Source organism: Mastomys coucha, unplaced genomic scaffold (genome assembly GCF_008632895.1).
Source record: "Mastomys coucha isolate ucsf_1 unplaced genomic scaffold, UCSF_Mcou_1 pScaffold21, whole genome shotgun sequence".
NCBI lineage: Eukaryota > Metazoa > Chordata > Mammalia > Rodentia > Muridae > Mastomys > Mastomys coucha.
In genome coordinates, this window is record NW_022196904.1 from 75,515,935 (window position 1) to 75,538,200 (window position 22,266).

Here is a 22,266-nt window from a genome sequence, read left to right on the forward strand (position 1 = left end):
TGCTTCTATTTCTTTAAGGGTTATGGGGTCATTTATATACTTTACCTAATCTTGACAATCTTGGTTTCAGTTTGGTAAGTATGATCTGTCTAGAAAATTGTTCATTTTGTTAACATTTTCCAGTTTAAGTCTTTTGAAGTAAGACTTAATGATACTTTGAATTTCCTCAGTGTCAATTGTTATGTCTCTCTTTTTACTACTGATTTTGTTTATTTGGATACTGTCTTTCTGTCTATTGTTTAGTTTGGCTAATGGTTTATCTATCTTGTTGATTTTCTCGCTGAACCAGCTTTTAGTTTCACTGATTCTTTTTATTGTTTTCTATGTTTCTAACTGATTGATTTCAGCCTTGATTTTGATTATTACTGCACTCTACTCCTTAAATATTCTTCTATTTATTTATTTATTTATTTATTTATTTATTTATTTATTTATTTTTGTAGAGTTTTCAGGTATACTTTTAACTTGCTAATATGAGAACTTCCTAATTTCTTTTTGAATTAATTTAATGCTGTGAACTTTCCTCTTAGTGCTGCTTTCAAGGTATTCCATAAATTTGAGTATGATATGCCTTCATTTTTGTTGAATTCTAGAAAGTCTTGAATTTGTATTTTTATTTCTTTCCCAACCCAGAGATCATTAAGTGGAGAGTGGTTCTATTTCCATGAGTTTGTAGGCTTTTCAGTGTTTCTGTTGTTATTGAAGTCCCACTTTAATCCTTGGTGGCATGATAATATCAAAGGGAAACCCCTTTCAATTTTCTTGTATCTGTTGAGGCTTGTTTTTTAACTATCTTGTCAATTTTGGAGAAAGATCTATTAAGTTCTGAGAAGGTGTGTTCTTTTGTGTTTGGATGAATTATTTTATAAATCTTATTATTTCCATTTGATTCATAAGGTTTGTTAGTTTCATTACTTTCCTGTTTAATTTTTGTCTAGATGTCCTATCAGTTGATTAGAGGGGTATGCTGTCTCCCACTATTAAGGTGTGGGGTTCAATGTGCAATTTAAGTATTAGCAATATTTCTTTTACAAATGTGGTTGACCTGCTGTTTGAGGCACTAATGTCCAGACTTAAGATACCAACTTGGTAATTTTTTCTTTTGATTAGTATGGAGTGTGTCTTTGATTAATTTTGGTTGGAAGCCTATTTTATTATACATAAAAATGACTACTCCACCTTGCTTCTTTTTTCTGTTTGCTTGAAAAACTTTTTTCTAGCCCTTTATTCTGAGGTAATGTCTATCTTTATTGCTGAGGTATGTTTCTTGTACGTAGCATAGTGATGTATCCTGTTTTTCTATCCATTCTCTTAGCTTTTGTTTTTTTAATTGGGATATTGAGTTGATTGATGTTGAGAGATATTAATGAACAGAAATTGTTTTTCTTGTTTTGTTTTGTTTGTGTGTGTGCATGTGTGTGCACATGTGTGTGTGTGTGTGTGTGTGTGTGTGTGTGTGTGTGTGTGTGTGTGTGTGTGTGCTTTCCTCGTGTTTGCTGGTATGGAATTAATTACTTCCTATGTTTTCTTATATGTAGATATGCTTCTTGTGTTGTGCTTTTCCTTCTAGAATTTTCCATAGGTCTGGATATGTGGATAGATATATTTTGAATTTGGATTTGTCTTGAAGCACCTTGTTTTCTCCATCTGTGATGATTGAGAGTTTTACTGGGTATAGTAGTCTAGGTTGACACCTGTGTTTTTTTCAAAGTTCCAAGATATCTGACCAGGTCCTTCTAGAATTTGAGGTCTCTATTGAGAAGTCTAATGTAATTCTTATAGTTCTCTCATTTTGTCTTACCTGGCCTTGTTCCCTTGCAGTTTTTAATATTCTTTCTTTGTTCTGTAGATAATATATTTTGATTATTATGGGGCAGAGAGGTCTTCTTTTTGTGTTCCAGTGTTATTGGTGTTCTATAAGCTTCTTATATGTTTATAGGCATCTCTTTCATTAGGTTGGAAATTTTTTCTTCTGTGATTTTGTTGAGAATATTTTCTGTGCCTCAGAGCTCAGACTCTTCACATCTTCTATTCTTATTATTCTTAGATTAGTTGTTTTCATGATATCTCAGACATCTTGGTTGTTTTCTTTCAGGAACATTTTAGATTTAGCATTTTATTTAACTGATGTATCAATTTCTTTTATTGTATCTCTCTGACAGAGATCCTCTCTTTCATCTTCTATGTTCCACTAGAAATTGAATATTCACAGAAGTTGGTGATGTTTGCATCTATTGTTCCTGTTCTCTTTTCCAGGTTTTCCTTTTCAAAGGTATTCTCAGCTTATGTTTTCCTTATTGCTTCTATTTCCACTTTCATTTCTTGCACAGTTTTATTTATGTCTTTCACCTATTTGTGTTTTCCTGTATATCTTCAAGAGATTTATTTTATTTGCCCTTTGAAGACCTCTATCAACTTTACAAGATTGTATTTATGGTCAGTTTCTTATGGTTTTGGTAGTGTTAGCATATCCAGGGCTTGCTGAAGTACAGTTACTTGGCTTTGGAGGTGTTATAGTACCCTGTGTTATGTTGACTGTTTTCTGTCTGGAGACTTTCATCATCTGGATTGTTTGTATCACTAGATGTTCTTTTTGAAGTAGATATTTGGGAGTTAGGTGAACCTCAATGTTCCTGGTGTGGCAGGCCTCTGATGGGTATCCTTGAGCTGTATGGTTCCCCACTTCAAGTACTGTATATCTTAGGAGCCTCAGGTCTGACAAAGATGGACAGAAAGGTGACATGAGAATAGAGGTCTTCCTAAGCTAGCAGTGTGCTCAGGGCAGCTTGGCTTAACCCAGAGTGCTCTGAGAGCAAGGAAGATTGTTGGGGGAAGAGAAGCTTGCTTATATGGTTCAGGAATCTGATGGAGGTCGAGGAGTAGTAACAGGAGAGTGGAGGTTCCTCTGGGATAGCAGGCTGCTCATGGCAGCCTGGCTTACCCCAGAGAACACAGCAAGCAGGAAAGATGAGTGGGGGAAGGAAAGCTTACCTGTATGGTTCAGGCCAGATGGAGGTGAGAGAAGAGGTTACAGGAGAATGGAAGTCCCCCTGGAATAGCAGGATGTTCTTGGATTGATTTTTTTTAATCACTTACTTCTTGTAATGCCTAAATTTTAAAGTAAAACTTCTGAATGTAGTTAAAATATACGTAATCCTTAAGAACTCACTAATTTAGACTTATCCAATTTTTAGTATATCATTTTCTCCCTTAAGTAATTTTAAATTTTTGGAAAAACACAAAAAAATCCTTGCCATACCCCAACTTATTAGCATGTTGAGAGATAAAAATAGTAGATCTGTTTCAGAGTAATCAGTTATTTTTGAACATCAAAAGTCAATTAGTAAATTCTAGTTAAATTCTTGTATACACGATAACTTTATATACATACATATATTATATTACTTGTGGTACTGAAAAATGTACTTCCTCTATAATAATTTTGTGGAGTGGCACTTTCATGAGTCACAGATTTATAGTATAGTATAGTAGCCTAGGCTGGCATTCATGTTCTCTTAGGGTCTGTATGAGATCTTCCAAGGATCTTCTAGCTTTCATAGTCTCTGGTGAGAAGTCTGGTGTAATTCTGAAAGGCCTGCCTTTATATGTTACTTGGCCTTTTTCCCTTACTGCTTTTAAAATTCTTTCTTTGTTTATCGCATTTGGTGTTCTGATTATTATGTGACATGAGGAATTTCTTTTCTGGTCCAGTCTAGTTGGAGTTCTGAAGGTTTCTTGTATGTTCATGGGCATCTCTTTCTTTGGGTTAGGGAAGTTTTCTTCTATAATTTTGTTGAAAATATTTACTGGCCCTTTAAGTTGGGAGTCTTCACTCTCTTCTATACCTATTATCCTTAGATTTGGTCTTCCATTGTGTCTTGAATTTCCTGGATGTTTTGAGATAGGAGCTTTTTGCTGTTTGCATTTTCTTTGACTGTTGTGTCAATGTTTTCTATGGTGTCTTTTGCACCTGAGATTCTCTCTTCTATCTCTTGTATTCTGCTGGTGATGCTTGCAACTATGACTACTGATCTCTTTCCTAGGTTTTCTATCTCCAGAGTTGTCTCCCTTTGTGATTTCTTTATTGTTTCTAGTTCCATTTTTAGATTCTGGATGGCTGTGCTCATTTCCTTTGTCTGTTTAATTGTGTTTTCCTGTAGTTCTGTAAGAGATTTTTATTTCCTCTTTAAGGGCTTCTAACTATTTACCTGTGTTCTCCCATATTTCTTCAAGGGTGTTATTTATTTCCTTCTTAAAGTCCTCTATCATCATCATGAGACATGATTTTAGATAAGAATCTTGCTTTTCTGGTGTGATGGTGTTTCTGGGACTTGCTATGGTGGGAGAATTGAGTTCTAATGATGCCAAGTAACCTTGGTTTCTGTTGCTTATGTTCTTATGCTTGCCTCCTGCCGTTTGGTTGTCTCTAGTACTACCTGCCCTGGCTACATCTGACTAGAGCCTGTCCTTCCTGTGATCCTGGTTGTGTCACAACGCCTCAGAGTCCAGCTCTCTCTGTGATCCTGTCATTCTGAGATCCCATGTTCCTGTGATCCTTGGCCTGTTAGAGCACCTGGGAGTAGAGTATCCTCTGGGTATTATGGAACTTGCTGAAGAATTTGTGCCCAAGGTCTGCTCAGGGCACTGGCACAGACAAACCAGAAGGAAACCCTGCCACTGGAATGGTAGTGTTCCTGCTTGCCTGGGTCCCCCTGGTCCCAGTTACTCCAAGTGTTGGGACAGATTTTTGTGTCCTCTCCACTTCTGGTCCTATGAACCTGGGCATGTTAGGTCCCCTGGGAGTGGAGCTTCCTCTGGCTGTTATGGGACTGGCTGAGGAGTTTTCATCCAAGATCTGCTCAGGGCACCAACCCAGACAGACTAGAAGGAACCTGTGCCACTGGCCTGGTTGGAATTTGTTTTTTAATTTATAGGTGAAAATTTAAGAAGTGAAACATGACAGCTTGTTAAATTTTAGAATTAAATAAATATCAAGATATTACAGGAATATTTAAATTCCTGGAGCATCACTAAAGTTCCATAGTTATTTAGGTTCATGGGAAAATTTGTACGTTTCATTTCTTACTTAGTAACTGTCAAGAGTATTTTGAACAAGATCAATTTAAAAATCATAAAGGACCTATATTATTAAAATGATTATACAAAAATGTAGAGATCAATATATTATATTCTGTAACAAATTTATCTATAAATAATTATATGGACCCAGATTGAATTTCTCTATCAGGAAAAGAGAATCAGAATGAATATCAGCATATTAACCTATAAAATGAACAAGCTAAATTATTTTACTCACATTTATAAATTCACTCTCTATTTTTAAGATATATACATTTAAAAGTATAATACTATATTAAAATTATTAGTCTATCAAATAAATATTTTTAAATAACTGCAAATAGTCTCTCCCCAAAAAGGAAACATATAATATTTCAAGCATCCTATATGTTAAATCTGGCCAAGAAGTGTTTTTATAGCTGTACCCAGGGGACCACTGATTCAGAAGATGAACAAAACAAATTGCCATGCTTCCTCATCATTTCCTTTAAATTACTTAACAGTGAGATGTCCCTTAAATACTAGGTTGAGGCACTTAAATTTTATATGCAGCATAGTAATGAATAAAACTATATTTAAAAGATAGAGATCTTAAGTAACTGGATGACTTAGCACATATGCCATATTCAGACCTTCTCACCATAATTAGGTACTGGGTTATGACAAATCAGCTCTTCCAGCATGTAACCATAAAGAACCTCTGTGGAAATTCACATAGCCTATGGCCAGATTAAAGGTTTAACTTCCTCTTTCCTAAGGATCTTCCCTGCAGGTACTTGGAATTTGTCTTGATGTTAATGAAAAATTCCCACCATAGCCAATATTGTATGTTTACCTTGGAAATCCCTACCCACTCCCCAAGATCTATAGGACCCTTTTTTTTCCCTTTTTTTTCTTTATTTATATGCGAATTTCTCCATTCTCAGTTTCCCCTCCAAAAAACAAAAAAACAAACAAAAACAAACCCCTGTTGCCTCCCCCCTCCCCATGCCTGCCACCCCACCCTCTCCCACTTTCTGGCCCTGGCATTCCCCTACACTGGGGCACAGAACCTTCACAGGGCCGAGGTATAGGACCCTTTTTTACCACAAATAAAAGTGAGCTGTTTCACTGAAGGGAATCCCTTAAGTCAATTGTTCATTGTTACTCATGTAATCCAAACCTAGCCCCCTGCCTTCTGCTCCTGTTGTCCTCACAGGCCAGTGAACAACAGCCAGCAGAGGAATGGAGGGTCACAAGTTTGATTATTTCCTGCCATCTACTCTTCTTGTGTCTGTTTGCTTCTTTTGGTTCTAGAGCTCCCAGGTATGGTGTTAAGTTGCTAGCATATGATTTCTCCAACTTCTTTTTTTTTTTTTTTAAGAAGGTGCTTATTGCAATAAACTTTCCTCTTAGCACAGCTTTCATTGTGTCCCTTAAGTTTAAGTATGTTGTGCCTTTGATATCATTGAGATCTAGGAAGTCTTTCATGTTTTTATTTCTTCTCTAACCCAGTGGTAATTGAATAGACTGCTGTTCAGTTTCCTTGAGTTATGTAGGCTTTCTATTGTTTTTGTTATTGTAGAAGCTCAGATTTAAGCCATGGTGATCTGCTAATATATAGGGGGTTATGTCGACTTTTTTGTATTGATAAGACTTGCTTTCTGATGAAGTATATGGATGATTTTGGAGAATGTTCCATGAGGTATTGAGAAAAAGGAATATTCTTTTGTGTTTGGGTGAAATGTTTTGTAGATAGATGTTAGGTCTGTTTGAATTATAACATTGTTAGTTTCATCATTCCTCTGTTGAGTTTCTTGTTGGATGACCTGTCATTTGTTAAGAGTAGGGTATTGAAATCCCCCAATATTGATGTATGGCATTCAATATGCGATTTGAGATTTAGTAATTCTTTTATTAAGGTGGGTGCCCTTTCATTTGAGTTGTAGATATTTAACATTGAGAAGTCATCTAGTTTGATTCTTCATTTGATGGGTATAATGTGTCCTTTCCCATTTGAATAATTTTGCTTAAAAGTCTATTGTTCTGTTTTGTTTTTAGACATTTGAAAAGCTACACCAACTTGCTTCTTGTGTTCATTTGCTTGGAAACTCTTTTTCCTCTGAGTTAACATCTACTTTTACTGTTGAGGTATATTTCTTGTATGCAGTAGAATGTTGGATCCTTTGTGTGAACCCACTCAGTTAACCTGTATATTTTTACTAGGGAGTTGAGTCTATTTTTGTTGAGGGATACTAATGAAAAATAATTGTTAATTCCTGTTATTTTGATATTGGTGACATAGTAGTACTAGTAGTATGAGGTGTGTGTGTGTGTGTGTGTGTGTGTGTGTGTGTTTGCTTTCCTCTTTTATTTTTTCTAGCATTAAATATATTTCTGCTGTTCTATTGGGTGAAGTTAATACACTTCTACTTGAGTTTTCCTTCTACTGTCTTCTGCAAGGTTGGATTTGTGGATAGATATTGTTTAAATTTGGTTTTGTCATGAAATATCTGTTTCTTCCATTTATGGTGATTGAAAGTTTTGCTGGGTATAGTAGTCTGGTGTAGCAACTGTGGTCTTTTAGAGTCCTCAAGATATTTACCTAGGTTCTTCTGATTTTTAGAGTCTCTGATGAACAGTTTGGTATATTTCTAATAGGTCTGCCTTTATATGTAACTTGCCTTTTCCTGTTGCATCTTTTAATATTCTGCCTTTCTTCTATACATTTAGCATTTTGATTACTATGTGATATGGAACTTTCTTTTCTGATATAATCTATTTGATATTCTAGGAGAATCTTGTATATTTATATAAAGCTCTTTTTAATTTTGGGAATTTTTCCTCTATGATTTTATTGAAAATATTTTCTTGGCCAGTAAGGTAGGAATCTTCTCCTTCTCTTATTTTTTTTAGTTTTGGTCTTTGCATAGTGTCCCAGATATCCTGGATGATTTGTGTTAGGAGCTTCATATATTTAAAATTTTCTTTCACATATGAACCTATTTCTTCTATCATATCTTCAACCCTTGAGATTCATTCTTTCATCTCTTTTATTCTCTTGATAATCTCTTTCATCTCTAGTTCTTGTTTCATCACCTAGATTTCCATTTTTAGAATTCCCTAAGTTTGTGTTTGTTTGTTTGTTTTATTACTTCTATTTCAATTTTAAAGTCTTGAGCAGTTTCCTTCACCTTTTCTTTCCCTCACCCCACCCCCAGCCTCTGGCTTTCTTGGCATTCTTTATGGGATTTATTAATATCCTTCAGTTTTTGTTTTTCTTTTCCTTGGATTCTTCAAGGGATTTATTGTTGCTTTCGTTTTTTCTTTAAAAACCTTTAAGTCTTTATAAAGTTTGTTTTAGGTCATTTTATTCTACTTCAGTTTCATTGGAATATTCAGGTCTTTCTCTCATTAGATAGCTGGGCTATGGAAGTGCCATATTGCCCTGGTTATGAATGATTGCATTCTTACTGTGGCATTTAGGTAACTAAGTTTGGGATGATTATAGGTCTAGTGCTATTTTCTGGGTTTGTCTATGTCAGATGGGTGTTTTGCTCTTTAGTTTGTTTCCTTTTTTGACTTTTGGGTTTTGTAGCCTAGATATCCAAAAGCTTGCTTGAGCTCTGAGGTAACTGGAGATTCTCTGAACCAATTTGGGGCTTGACTTTTAGCAAGGGGTCTTTGTCTTTCTGACTGTTATGGTCTGCACCTCTGAATCTGGAGTCTGCCAGATTTGGGTGCAGGGTCCTGGCTATGGGGCAGGTAGTGAGGTGGGAGTGGTGACAAAGTAAATTGGATCTTGAAAAACTACATCTAGAGTGTTGGACAGTTTGGCTGCCAGGGAGGTCACTCACCTGTTGTTTGGTTTCAATTGTTTTTTAATTGTTATCTAAAATACAAGAATTATGAATATTTTAATGTTAAGAGATCAGCTAACTAAAGACTGTTAGAAAATTTCATCAGACCTCAGAAGAGCCTAGATCCCTACCCTTCTGGAAGAGAGAGGTCATGGAGCATATAGGCACCCCTCCCCACTGGAAGGGAGAGGCTGATTACAATCCTCAGTAAGATCACAGGAGGGGAAGGATCATTGGTCACCTGCAGATAAGGGAAGCCCTTGCTACCTCATTTCCTAAAAACCAATCAGTTTAAAAGTCACACTGCTCTGCCAATCACATTGTTCCTAATGGCTATTGCCCTATTCAACCCCTGGAAACTGTATAAAAACTGTCAGAGGAGGCTGCCTGGTGTCTCCTCCTCTCCTTTTGGGTGCAGGATGACCCCAGTGCACTGGAACAATAAATTTCTTTTGCTTTTGCTTTAATCCTCTGCTTTCGGTGGTTAAGCCAGATAGTTTCCAGTAGCTAAGGTTCATCAGACTCATACAAAAGCACAGTGCACTGCTTTGGTTTTGTTGACATGAACCTAGACATATCTAGAAAAAACAGAATCTTAGAACCATTTGTGAACAGTGATCTTGGATGACGTAAGAAACCATGTTAAGTAAGTCATAAAATGCACACAAATCAGCAGTAGACACAGTAATCTCTGCTTCAATCTCTATCTCCAAGTTTATGCTCTGAGTTCCTGCTCTGGCTCCCATCAGTAATGGAGTGGGATCTGGTATTATAAACTGAAATAAACCCTTTCCTTCTCAAATTATTTGGTTTGATAGTGTTTTATCACAACAAAGGAAACCCTAAATAAGACAAAAATTGGTATAATGTTCATGGAAATGTTGGTGAAAAAGACTTTAGAACATAGGGCTAGAAAAGTACATTGAGTGTTCTGAGATTAATGAGTGATTATGGGAACATATATGAAGATGCAGACAGCAATGTGGATCCTGGAGGCCTGGCTTGTTACATTTCAGAGAAAGATCTGAGAGTTCTTTAATTACTCTATTAGGGAAGTCAATAAAAAAGTTTGCTTTGTCAATTGCAACTGTTCAGCTGGGCTATTTAAGAAGAAGCCAGCATCACTGAGACAAAATTTCTGTGAAGTATTTCTTCAGGGTCCGCATGCAAAACTGTGGTCCAAAAGAGGCAAAAGATGATATGTCCCAAGTGATACTAGTTTTGAAGGCATGAATAGGGTCAAGGATAGCACTGAGGCATAGCCTTATGAGAAAGCTAGACAGATTCTGAGGCTCGGCTTTATGAAAGACCAGGAGAAAACACTGGTAAAATTTTTCCTTAAAAATGCTCAGTGAGCCTATGGATAAAGGTGCATCCCAGAAGCAGAAAAAAAGCCTGTATATTTGAAAATACCTGTACTATGGTGCTCCTACTGACATCATCAGATATAGTTAAAGTAACCCAGCCTCAGCCTCAGAAAATAACCTGCTGAGAGTTGGACGATGGTCATATGCACTGTATATTCAGATGCTGATTTCAGTGCCATGAAACCTAGTTACAGTCCAGACACTGGCATTGTTATAAATATTGAAGACTCTCCAAACTGGACACAGGAGATTGAAAAGCTGGACTTCTGATCCCACATGTAGCAGGGCTGCCTTGTCTGGCCTCAGTGGGAGAGTATATGTCTAATTCTGCAGACTTGATGTACCAGGAAGGGAGAATACACAGGAGGCCCTACCCTCACAGAAATAAAGTGGAGGGAGGATGAGAGGATGGGCTCTCTGAGGGAGGAAAAGAAGGAGGTAGCTTTGGGGATGTAAATAAATGAATAAATAAATACATAAATGTAAACAAAAGATTAGAAAAGCACTTTCACAGAAAATATAGCTCTTCACTTCCTAGTCCTATTCAATAGTCTACTCAATATTCTTTTTCTACAACCTATAGAGAGAATTCTTGTGGATTGTATGGATGTATCATCTGCCAATTAAAAAGACTATGGTCTTTATGGCCTGTCACATAAACAGGAAATAGGAGATAGAACATCTGGCAGGACGAGGAACTCTGAGATAGAGGTAGGCAGGGATCTGCTGAAGAAGATGTGAAGAGCCTGACACATGTGGCAGAGTAGAGATTAAAATAAATAGGTTATCATATATTATAATTATAGAAAGAGAAGAGCCTAGCTATATGGGTATTTGTAAATATATTTTGAGTCTGAATCTTATTTCTGGGAGCATTGGGTTGGGAAGCAGAACCAGGCCTCTTTTCTACAATGACCTTTTCTGTATACTGTAGAAAGAAGAGATTGCTTGGACTGAAAGATTTCTGGACAATCTTTTCATATTTGTTTAGATAATTTTCACTTTTAAATGTCAAGCTCTTCTACTAAATCATGATCTCCTTGAAATTATTTTATAAGTTTTTCCACCCCTACTCAATTCTAATATTTAACACAAACCCTTGACTAAATAATCATCTAGTAGGTTTCAATAATTCATTTCTTTGTGTATCTACATGTATATATAATTTGTTTTTGTATGCCTTAGTTTATAATACTTAAGAGATTATATTTATTCTTGGCATAATATAGCACATAACTGAAATTTCAGCATTTGGAAACGAATAATATAAAATTGAGACTAAGCCTAGCTTCTCCACATGGAATCTTGCCTTAGAAAAACAAGCAAACCATGTTTGTAAGGAATATATGTGATTTAATTATATTATTTATTTAAAAATAATAATAATCAAGTATATCCCATGGAGTCAAAATCTAAATCTTAAAGAAATCAAAAGGTATGATAAAATATGTATAGTTCTCAAACTGATTCTTAAAATGTACATAAATATCACTTAAGGGAGGGCCATGCCCAGGAGTAGAATGCCACAGAAAAAGAACTCAATAATATTTTTGGGAGTTGTTTTGTTTCAAGTTGCTTTGTTTAGGCTGTTTACTTGTTTGTTTGTTTGTTGTTTGTTTATTGTCAAGCCTAGCGTGGCCCTTGTGAGGACAGCATGACATGGGTTATATCACTAGTATGAGCCTCCACTACTGTTGACAGCTGATCTGGGTGGAAGTCTTGTTTGTGTAATAATGGACCTGTTTTCACATTCCTCTCAGGAATATCATCATGATGTTAATGACTCTATGATAATCTGAGAGAGCACAATCCAAGGAGCAGAAAGTATGGCTAATATCTCAGTAAAATGTTAAATACTAGTACCTTCAGGACAGCCCTTAAGGATATGGAAAGAGCTCTAAATATATGAGTTAAAATATATATAATTTCTCAGCTATGTAAAATATAAGGATGCAATATGAATTATGAGGAGCTTCATGAATCTAAAGGAACAAAGACAGCTCCACTGTAAGCCAGATTGTCAGAAAGATACAAAGGCAGGCAGATACCTGAATTTAAGATCAGCCTACCACAGAGTGAGGAGGTGAAGCCCAGGTATGGTAGAATTGGTAATTTCAGGGTGGGTCTCAGGGTGGATCCTACCCACTTATTGCTGTGCTTAACAAAGGCAGACAGATCTCTGATTCTTTTCCAATGACATAAAAAAAATGTAATCTTACTGTCTCTTAAGAATTCCAGGAAATGATTGGACTGATATATAAAATAAAAGACTGGACCTGTATTCTAAAGGATACATCTATCCAAAGAATATTTTAAGATAAAAGAGAGCACTATAGAATGAACAGATGCACAGACACAGAAGAGATAGACACAGACAGAAACAGACAGATACATACAGATGGGCATACACACAAACACATACACACACACAAACACACACACACACATACACACACACACAGAAGTAAAACATGGAGAGAGAGATCTCTTATAATAGCAAGCAAGCAGAATACAAACAGTTGTTTTGTTTCTAGGATATTTTCATAAAATGTTTTGAAAAAAATTCAATGTTTTTATTAGATCTTCTTTCCATTTATTTATATACTAATGAATTGTCCTTTTATGGATAGGGTGCATATTAAAGTTAACTTTAGAAACTATTTTGAAAGTTTTGATAGCAGAAGCACTGTAAACAGTTAAGATAGGTATAAGAAGTACTTTGATATAATCATTACCTAATTTACACTAAGATAGGTATAAGAAGTACTTTGATATAATCATTACCTAATTTACACTAAGATAGGTATAAGAAATACTTTGATATAATTATTACCTAATTTACACGTGCATCTAAGGAGCACATCACTCTATATCATGTACAACTATAAGTTTCTCATGTTGTGGTGACTCACAACCATAAAATTTTCATTGCTATATTATAACTGTAAATATGATACTGTTATGAACTGTAATATAAATATTTTTTAATATACAAACTTGCCAAAGTGGTTCATTGGCTATGAGTTTGGGCAGCAGAAGTTGTTCCTATTGACTGAACATTTGTGTCAACTCTTTTCTAAACAGGTTTCATCCGATTGCAAAATCAATCATCACTGGGAGGAGAGGTCCTTGGCCCTGTGAAGGTTCTGTGCCCCACTGTAGGAGAATGCCAGGGCCAATAAGTGGGAGAGAGTGGGGTGGCAAGCAGGGGTAGAGGGGAGGCAACAGGGGTTTGTTCTTGTTGTTTTTGTTTGTTTGTTTGTTTGTTTGTTCCTGGGAGGGGAAACTGGGAAAAGAAAAATCATATGACATGTAAATAAAGAAAATATCTAGTAAAAATATAAAAATAAAAAAAAGAAATTTTAAGTAACTCTAACAAAGATTTAGATACCTAAAACCATTGCAAATGCACAATGCAAAGTTACAGGTAAGTTAAAATCTGGACACATCTCCCAGTATTTTGTTTGTGTTTGATTGTCTTAAAATTTTTGATAATTTTTTGTTCAAGTCAGAGGGCAGTCATGGTCTCCACCTCAATCCAGCCAGTAATGATCTTATTCCAAAGCAGAAGAAAAGATGAACTTGCTAAAATATTTCCAATTTTATTTCTGCTGTCTATTACATCATCTATTACAGACTATAGGTGATCACTAAGAAGTCTTAATTATTGGATAAGCATTGTTTGAATAGTGGAGTTTTGTTGGCAGATGACTCACTGATGAGGTTAACCCCATGAAATGTTGTTCACCAACAATTGAACAACTTTCCTCTCTTTCAAGTGTTACACTTGACTGGTAAATGCACTGAGAAGAACAAGGATTGCCTCCTTAAGTAGGATCAACTGCAGTTATCTTGACATTGCTAATAATCTGTATGACAGAACTGAGTGAAAAATCAACCAGACCATAGTCTAAGCCAGAATGTTCAATGATAGTGATTCTTGTGTTCTTCTTATGTTTAATACTGGTATTCTTAATACTTCTAAAGACATGTCTCTCCAATACAATTTTATTTATTAAATTTCTCTCCAACCATTTACTGTTATGTTGATTTATATAGATATTAACTATTATGTTTCCTGTTTGATTTAGGTCAAGATTAACTATTTTTAATTTGATGTTAACTTCTAAAGCTTGGACATCACTAGTATAGAATTTCTTTAAAGTAAATCCAACAAAATATTTCATCTTTTTCTTGACTGTTTTTCTCTAACATGTCACAGTGTTTCAAGTTCAGTTTTTGCATGTATTCATTGTTAAAATTATACTGTTGGTTACTAGGTCAAATTTATTTTCCTACTTTTACTTAAAAACAAATCTCTCCCTCTTTGTGTGCACATGCCTCTGTGTGTGTGTGTGTGTGTGTGTGTGTGTGTGTGTGTGTTGTTAATGTTATTCTGAATATATAATAGAAAACAATGTAGAGATTATTAGAGTATCTTATTCTCTACTATAGGATTCAAAGTTAAGCATGCACAAATATTCTACAAACAACAAAATATTCTTCATATGAGATGATTTGGTATAGAGATCAATCAGTTGATTGTTTCAGGTTATGGGCTTTCAACAAAAATTCAAAGGAAGAGTATATATGACAAAGGTCCCTAGAGATGGTACTTCGTTAATACAGCTCTAATGAAACATGATAGTGGATACCATTTCGACATTTTCAGAGAAACTGTCTGTGTACATAAGAAGAATATATGGTAGAGGAGTAAAATCCAGGAACTTTGCAAGGCTATTCCCACTTTATTCTTAACAAAAATCATCAGGAAAAATAAAGGTGAATAAATCACTGCTAAATTACATTGTTTTTAATACTACTCCCAATTTTCTCCATATCTATAATATTTAAAAATTTTATTTTAGACAGTGTATTTTAACATTTAACAATAGAAATTTGAAATTTAAACTTTAGAACAATTCAGATTCTTCATGTTCCTAAAAAAGTTAATCCTTAGGTATATGGAGGAAGATTTTCCAGCCGGTAGTTTTGTGGAAGGAAATGATTTTATATACATTAAAGTTTAATTTAGCAGTAGATCACCCGAAAGGACAATTGAACATGTAGCCTGGTTTGGAAGCAGAAATTATAACATATGGTTGCATCTTTAGGATTGTGAGAAAACATGATGTTAAGAGATCAATTGTAATCCTTTCTTATCAGGATAATGCAAATATAAGCAGCTAGTAAAATATTTTTCCTTTTAATAATTTTTCATGTGGATTAATTTGAGACTCAACATAGTCAAAATGTATTTAATAGATTTTTAAGACATATGACTACTCCCTTGGTGTCCCCAGTGAGGGATCTTTCTGAATAATATTATGAAGACTCCTTGTCTTTACAGAGCATTGTAGTTATTGGTGATTTCTACACATAATATTACTCAGCCAACTGTTAAATAGGCTGTGATAAATCATGAAGAATATGTTTGTATTTCCACAGATGCAGAGTAATCCTGTACTTTCTCAAATATAGTACATATAATTGGAGACATAATTTTTTAAAATATTTCAAAATACAAAATTAGGAACTCTGAAAAAGACTCTTGCAATACATCCAGTATTAATCACTTTTTTCGAGGTTATATCAAATATGGAGACAAAAGTCAATATGAGAAACCAAGGATTGATTCTAGCCCATTTTAACAGTAGAGTCCTAACAACAAAGAAAGCTTAGTTGAGGGAATCTGAGTTGATCATAGAGTACCTATAGTCAGAAATCAGAAAATGAAACTTTCACACTCTAATAGTACTCTGCTCAGCTTCATTTATTCTACACACGATGCCAAACCAGAAAATATAGTTACCCACAGCCATTGTACATATTCTTATCTAGGTCAATCCTTTCTGGAAATGCCCTTAAAGACATACCCATACTAAAAAAATTCTTTTTCTTAGTTGATACTATAGTTCATGAAATTTGCAACATTAGCTATCTCATATCATTCTTTTCAATGTGATCCCTAAATATATCACTTTTAAGCATAATATTATACAAAAGTATTTAGTACATAAAATCCCTAAAGTCTTAACACATCTAACATCTATATCTCGCAAATGTCCGTGGTGCTTTGGAGAGATGAGTCGGTTGTTAAGAGCAGATACTGATCTTGTTGAGGATGAAGGTTTTGTTTCTAGCACTCACATTAGGTTATCCAGAATTACCCATCATTTAAGCCCCAATGAACTGTTCTGCTTTGGATGTCATCCTCACTCATTTGTACTCACAAACTCAAATACATACAACAACATAATTTAAAATAAAAGTAATTGCTTTTCAATTCAACGTTCAATTTTCTCCTGAAATGAAAAGCAAGAGTGGTTTTGATCTATTAAAAAAGGATGTAGCTGGGAAGTCATGGTACATGCCTTTAATCCCAGCACTTGGGAGGCAGAGACAGGTGGATCTGTTGAGTTCAAGGCCAGCCTGGGCTTCAGAGTAAGTGCCAGGACAGCCAGGGCTACACAGAGAAATCCTGTCTCAAAAAGCCAAAAAAATAAATAAATAAAAAATAAAAAAATATGTACTTCATATGTTCAGTGGCACACAGCAAATCTTTCCATTCTTAAAACACAATAGTAAGTGAACAAAAGAGACAGATTAAATCAAATCCAGCAGGGGAAAGTTGCAAAAAAATTAGCTTTTTGTCTAGCATTTGAAATTTATCATGGGACCATCTGCATTCATATAGCATTAGCCCAGCATCCCACTCATCAGTTCTGCAAAGTTTAACTCAGGTGACAAAGTAACTGCAAGCCTCTTGCTCAATGTATGAAGGTCATATTGCTTCACAGGTCAGAGATCCACTTCCAGGTTACTAGGATAGTCTTAGAGTCCCCTCTCCCCCGTGTTTTTTTTTTTAATTAATGTGTACTATGTGAAAGGATCTTGTGTTTTTAAAACTATTAGAAATTGTAAGGTTATTTAGACTCATTCCTTAGACTTGTAAGCCTGTTGTCTCTCATGTATAAGTAATGTTGCTATTCAAGAGAAAGTGCAGAAAAACATACACACAAATTTCCAACTTAAAGAACTTGGCTTATATGATATTTTTCCAGGTTTGTCTTTGCCTCAAGAATTTGATACTTCACCAAGAATTGAGTCTAATGAAATCTAGGCCTGGTAGGATGCTTCTGGCCTATTTGTTCTAATTATTAGGGTAGTTAACAAAGAAACTAGATATGAATTAACCTTCATTGTTTACATGCTTCCTCCATCTCAAAAATTTTATTGTTATTGTTGTTTTGTTTGTTTGTAAATGAACTAGATAAGGAGTAATCAAATGAATAGATATTCATTCAGTCTTACAATAAAGAGGAAATTAGCAATCCTTTCAGAAAGGTATATTCCTCAAATGAGAATGGCTTTATCATAGAAGAGCAGCAACTGGCATTGTAACTTTATAGGTTAATCTGTTATAATTTTCTGATCTTTGATCATATCAGCCTTCATCTGAGTGTTTATTTACTCAAGGCAAAAAAATGAGTACCTATCATTTTTATGAGAGTCAAAAATTACAAAACTTGCTTGTAAAATGTGAGCCATAAAACCATTGACAGATACTTTGAACTGTTGCATGAAGTGAACTACTTGGGCAGATATTTTGTTGTAACCTTTTCAAAGCACACTTGATATCAGTATTTCTCAGGCTGTAAATCACAGGATTAAGTGCCGGAGGTAATACAGTGTATAGCACAGAAAACAGCCTGTCTGAAATTGATGGTATATCAGAGGCTGGCTTCAGATAAACAAAACAAGCAGTAAGAATAAAAACACTGAAAACAGTGAGGTGGGGGATGCAGGTGGCAAATGCTTTGGACTGACCTTTAGTGGTAGGAATCCTCAGTACAGTGGAGAAAATATAAAAGTAAGACAGCACAACACAGATGAAACAAGACATGCCCAGAGAAACACCAATTCCAAGACTTGTATAAATGACCACAAGTGTGTCAGAGCAGGAGATCTTTAACAATGAGGGAACATCACAGAAAAACTGTGGGATTACATTGGAGCCACAGAAAGGCATGGAAAAAGTGCCAGCTGTGTATAAAGTTCCAAAGAGTATCCCAGTAGCCCAGGAAACACCCACCATCAGCACACAGTTCCCACTATTCATGATGGTCTCATAGTGTAGAGGACAGCAGATGGCAACATAGCGGTCATATGACATTGCTGTTAGGACAAATACTTCCCCAGATGCAAAAGAAGTCATTAAAAACACTTGAAAGCCACAACCAAGAAAAGAAATTGAGTTACTGTGAGTTATGCTATTGATAAAGAAATTTGGGATTGGAACAGAAATAAAGAAGGCATCAAACAGGGACAAATTGTTCAGGAAAAAGTACATGGGAGTTTGGAGTTTCTGATCCAGAGTGATGAGAGCGATGATGAGGAAATTACTCATTATGACTGCTAGGTATATTACCAGGAAGAACAGCCCACATACAGTCTGTAGCTCAGGAGCAGCTGAGAATCCCATAAGGATGAACCCTGTTATTCTTGTGATATTGGGCATGCTATATTCTTCCACAGCCTGTCAGATATGCAAAATAAACAAAACTTAACACATTGATGTATAGAAATTCTCTATGGCAATGTCGCTAGGACACGGCATATATACTATGACATTGTTATAGCCCTCCATTTTATCTCTATATAAGGTGCTACTTTTACTGGATACATAAGTTGTACTAATTGACTATTTATGACTAGTGTACCATGTTTTACTATAAATTTTTAGAAAAATTATGAGTTATATATCATCATTTTTAATAGAATTGACCCTTTCCTTGAAATTGCAGTCATTCTGTTGGCAAAAAACAGTAGAATAAAAGCTTCAACTCTCTACCTTTTCTGTTTTATTTCCTTTGTCTTAATCTTGATTCTGAGCACTGTTATGCTTTGTATGGCCACACTTACTATTTAACAAGAATTTGCCTAAAGTAAATAAGTGTCTTTCTTGTACCTATAATATTTTCAAAACATTGCCAACTGCCATGTTTTATCATTTTTTTTTTTTCTGAGCCCTTTGAGTAGAACCTGGATTCCTTCTTTTGTTGGCGTCAGTCTTGCTTGGATAAAATCTTCTTTCATGTATATCCTTCAGTGTTAAGCCTGTGCACCTAAGCAGGAACAATCATCTCCTAAGGACCAATTTGGCTCTTTCTGGGATTAATATCTAAAACATTAAATACCTTTCTATAAGAAGGTAGTTCCACTTCCTAGCAGAAACAATTTTCTCTGGATCAAATGGGGATTTACCCCCATTCATCCTTAGCATGTTTAATCTTATTGATAATATTCATTGTTCAGAACAGAGATAACAATAAACCAGGTTACAGTTTAACCAGGAGTAGGTCAGATCAATAGCTGTTATCATTATTTTCTAATAATCTATGACTTCTTCTTCCTACCTTCAAAATCATACTTATTTTATATGTTTGTATTTATTAAATTCCTTTTCTAACATTTACAGTTGTTTTTATTTGCTTTCTGTGATGATTAATCATTGGTAATTTGCTGGAACTCTCTAAAACCAGGCTTTTGTGCCATAAGATTTCCATAACAAAACAATATAAATTCTTTGCTTAAGAAAATATAACTATGCATCGCATTCAATTTATATGTAAAATAGGCATGTGTTATAATTGTAAACACTCAGTTATAGCTATATTAAGTATTTTAACATAAAAATAAACATCTCTGTCATGATGAACATTAACAAGGTAACATAAACATAAATTTGTTGTTTAATATTTATATCATCTTAAATTTATAAAATCTGAAAATATTGAAGATATCAATGATTTTGCTAAGAAATATGAGAGTTGGAGCATCCTTGGAAATGGGAAAAATCTACTTCCCCAGTGTATGTGTGTGTATGTATGTGTGTGTGTGTGTGTGCATGCATGTTTGTATGTGTATGTAAAATATATTAAATCTGTTTCTCCTAGCTCCTGCTTTCAGGATGACAGCTCTGTGACTAATTATTTATTATTAAATGCTTAGGTTTTAAGTTTTGGCTCATTCCCTGGCTAACTCATAATTTATTTAACCCATTCAAACTACTCTATGTCTACCACTTAGTTACTTACCTCCCCCTCAGTCCCAGCCTTTTTCTTCCTTGGAGTCTTCATCAGTGTCTCAGCAAGCATTCCCTTTGAATTTATCTCAAATCACATTGCATCTCCTTTTATTTTCTCACCAGTTATCAGAATCCTTTTTCTTCCTGCCAGTGTCCTACTTCCTAATAATAAATTCTCTCTACATATGTGTACATATACAAATATGTACACACATGCATGTAATATCTTAGTAAACCAAAACAACAACATGAAGGAGGTACTATATTTCAAAGAGAGAGGACAAGTGTATGGGGTGGGGTTAGAGTGATATATCAGAATGGAGAAGTATTTTACTTAAATCATATGCTCAAAAAGAAGTTTAAAAGAAAAGGGAAAAAAAAGTCGAGTAGCTAGAACCTTGGCTCAGAACTTGAAAGCACTTGTTGCTCTTGGAGACAATGTAAATTCATTTGACAAATCTACATGGTGTCATACAATAGTCTGTGACTCAAGTTCCAAGGGATCTAAGACCTATATCTGTCTTTTATAGGCACCAGTTCTGTACAGTGTATACAAACATAAATGCATAAAAAAAAGACAAATACAAAGGAAACTAAAATAAGAAATTAGAAAAATTTTGAGTCACTCACCTACACACATTCTTAATGTGTCAGGACATGTCAGAATTTCTGTGTTTTCTTTGCAAAGGAATCTTGAGAGACCAATATATCAAAATATTTCCATACTTCCTCTTTTTGTGACTTCATATTTATCTTTTAACATATGATGTTATGATTACTTGTTAGTAAGATTCAACATAAACTGATATCCTGCGTACATTCAAGCTCTGTCTATAAGTAGTGGTTACTATGTTTAGGTATTGAATTACTCTTTATTGAAAATGGATACAGTGTTATAAACACACATATATATGTGTATGCAACTTAAAAATCTTTGTTTTGGAGCAGGGAATTATAGTATTTTATCAATAGAAATTTGCAATATATATTTTAAATAAATTCAGATTGCTCAAATACCTGAAACATGGGCTAGTCATCCGATACTTATAGGAAGGTCTTCCAACAGGTCCAGTTGATAAGGAAAAAAATTCATCAACATTAGCATTCAGATTATTGAAGGATCACATGAAAATTTGCAAACTCTGTAATCATGACATTTAGTTACAGTTTTGGCCTCTGATAGGACTCAAAAGTAGGTGCTAAACTTTAACCATTTCTTAATATAGAATAAAACAAATACAAATAAGAAAATCATTCACTGGGTTTTAAATTAAGCTTAATTTTTGTTCGAACACTATATAATCCAAAGCTTTCTAAAAGACCTTTTTAAGGCCTTTGGCTACAACTTTAATACTCCCCAAAGGAAAAATCTTTCTTAATTGCCTTCCTTATTATTTACTTTTCTCTTCAGACAATTAGTGTTACAATAATTGGCACTTTCTGTAGGAAGGACTGATCATTTCTCAGAACATACATAGAAAAAAAAAATCATGAAGAAATTGGCTCACACTTTCCCCAGGATCATATTAAACTAAATACAAATTATTTGGCTTATGCTTTGAGCATAGGAATACATGATGGTAGGGAAGAGATGTCAATAGTAATGGTCACATTCAACGTGAAATTATGAAGCAGAGAATGCACATGCCATGACATTACTGATTCTCTACTTACCCCTTCCTCTTTATTTAGTTAAGGACCATATTCAACAGAACTCCAATCTCTTACACTCAAAGTGTACTTCCTCGTTTATTCACTCATTTCTGAAACACCACCATGAATATGTCAAAAAGTTTCTTCCTACAGTCATTCTACATCACAAGCAGTTGAAAATTACTATAAACCATGACAGTTTAATTCTTTGCTGACTTGATACTCAAAGGGATAATGT

At 34.8% G+C, this 22,266-nt stretch overlaps 1 protein-coding gene across 1 annotated transcript; it reads right to left on the reverse strand.

Annotated features, from left to right (window-relative positions):
• Positions 1-17,798: 17,798 nt before the first annotated feature.
• On the reverse strand, positions 17,799-18,806 carry LOC116100631 (olfactory receptor 14A2-like). The gene has a single exon (XM_031384370.1). It carries the CDS (start codon positions 18,804-18,806, stop codon positions 17,799-17,801), a length of 1,008 nt encoding a protein of 335 aa, XP_031240230.1.
• Between the last annotated feature and the right edge of the window lie 3,460 nt (positions 18,807-22,266).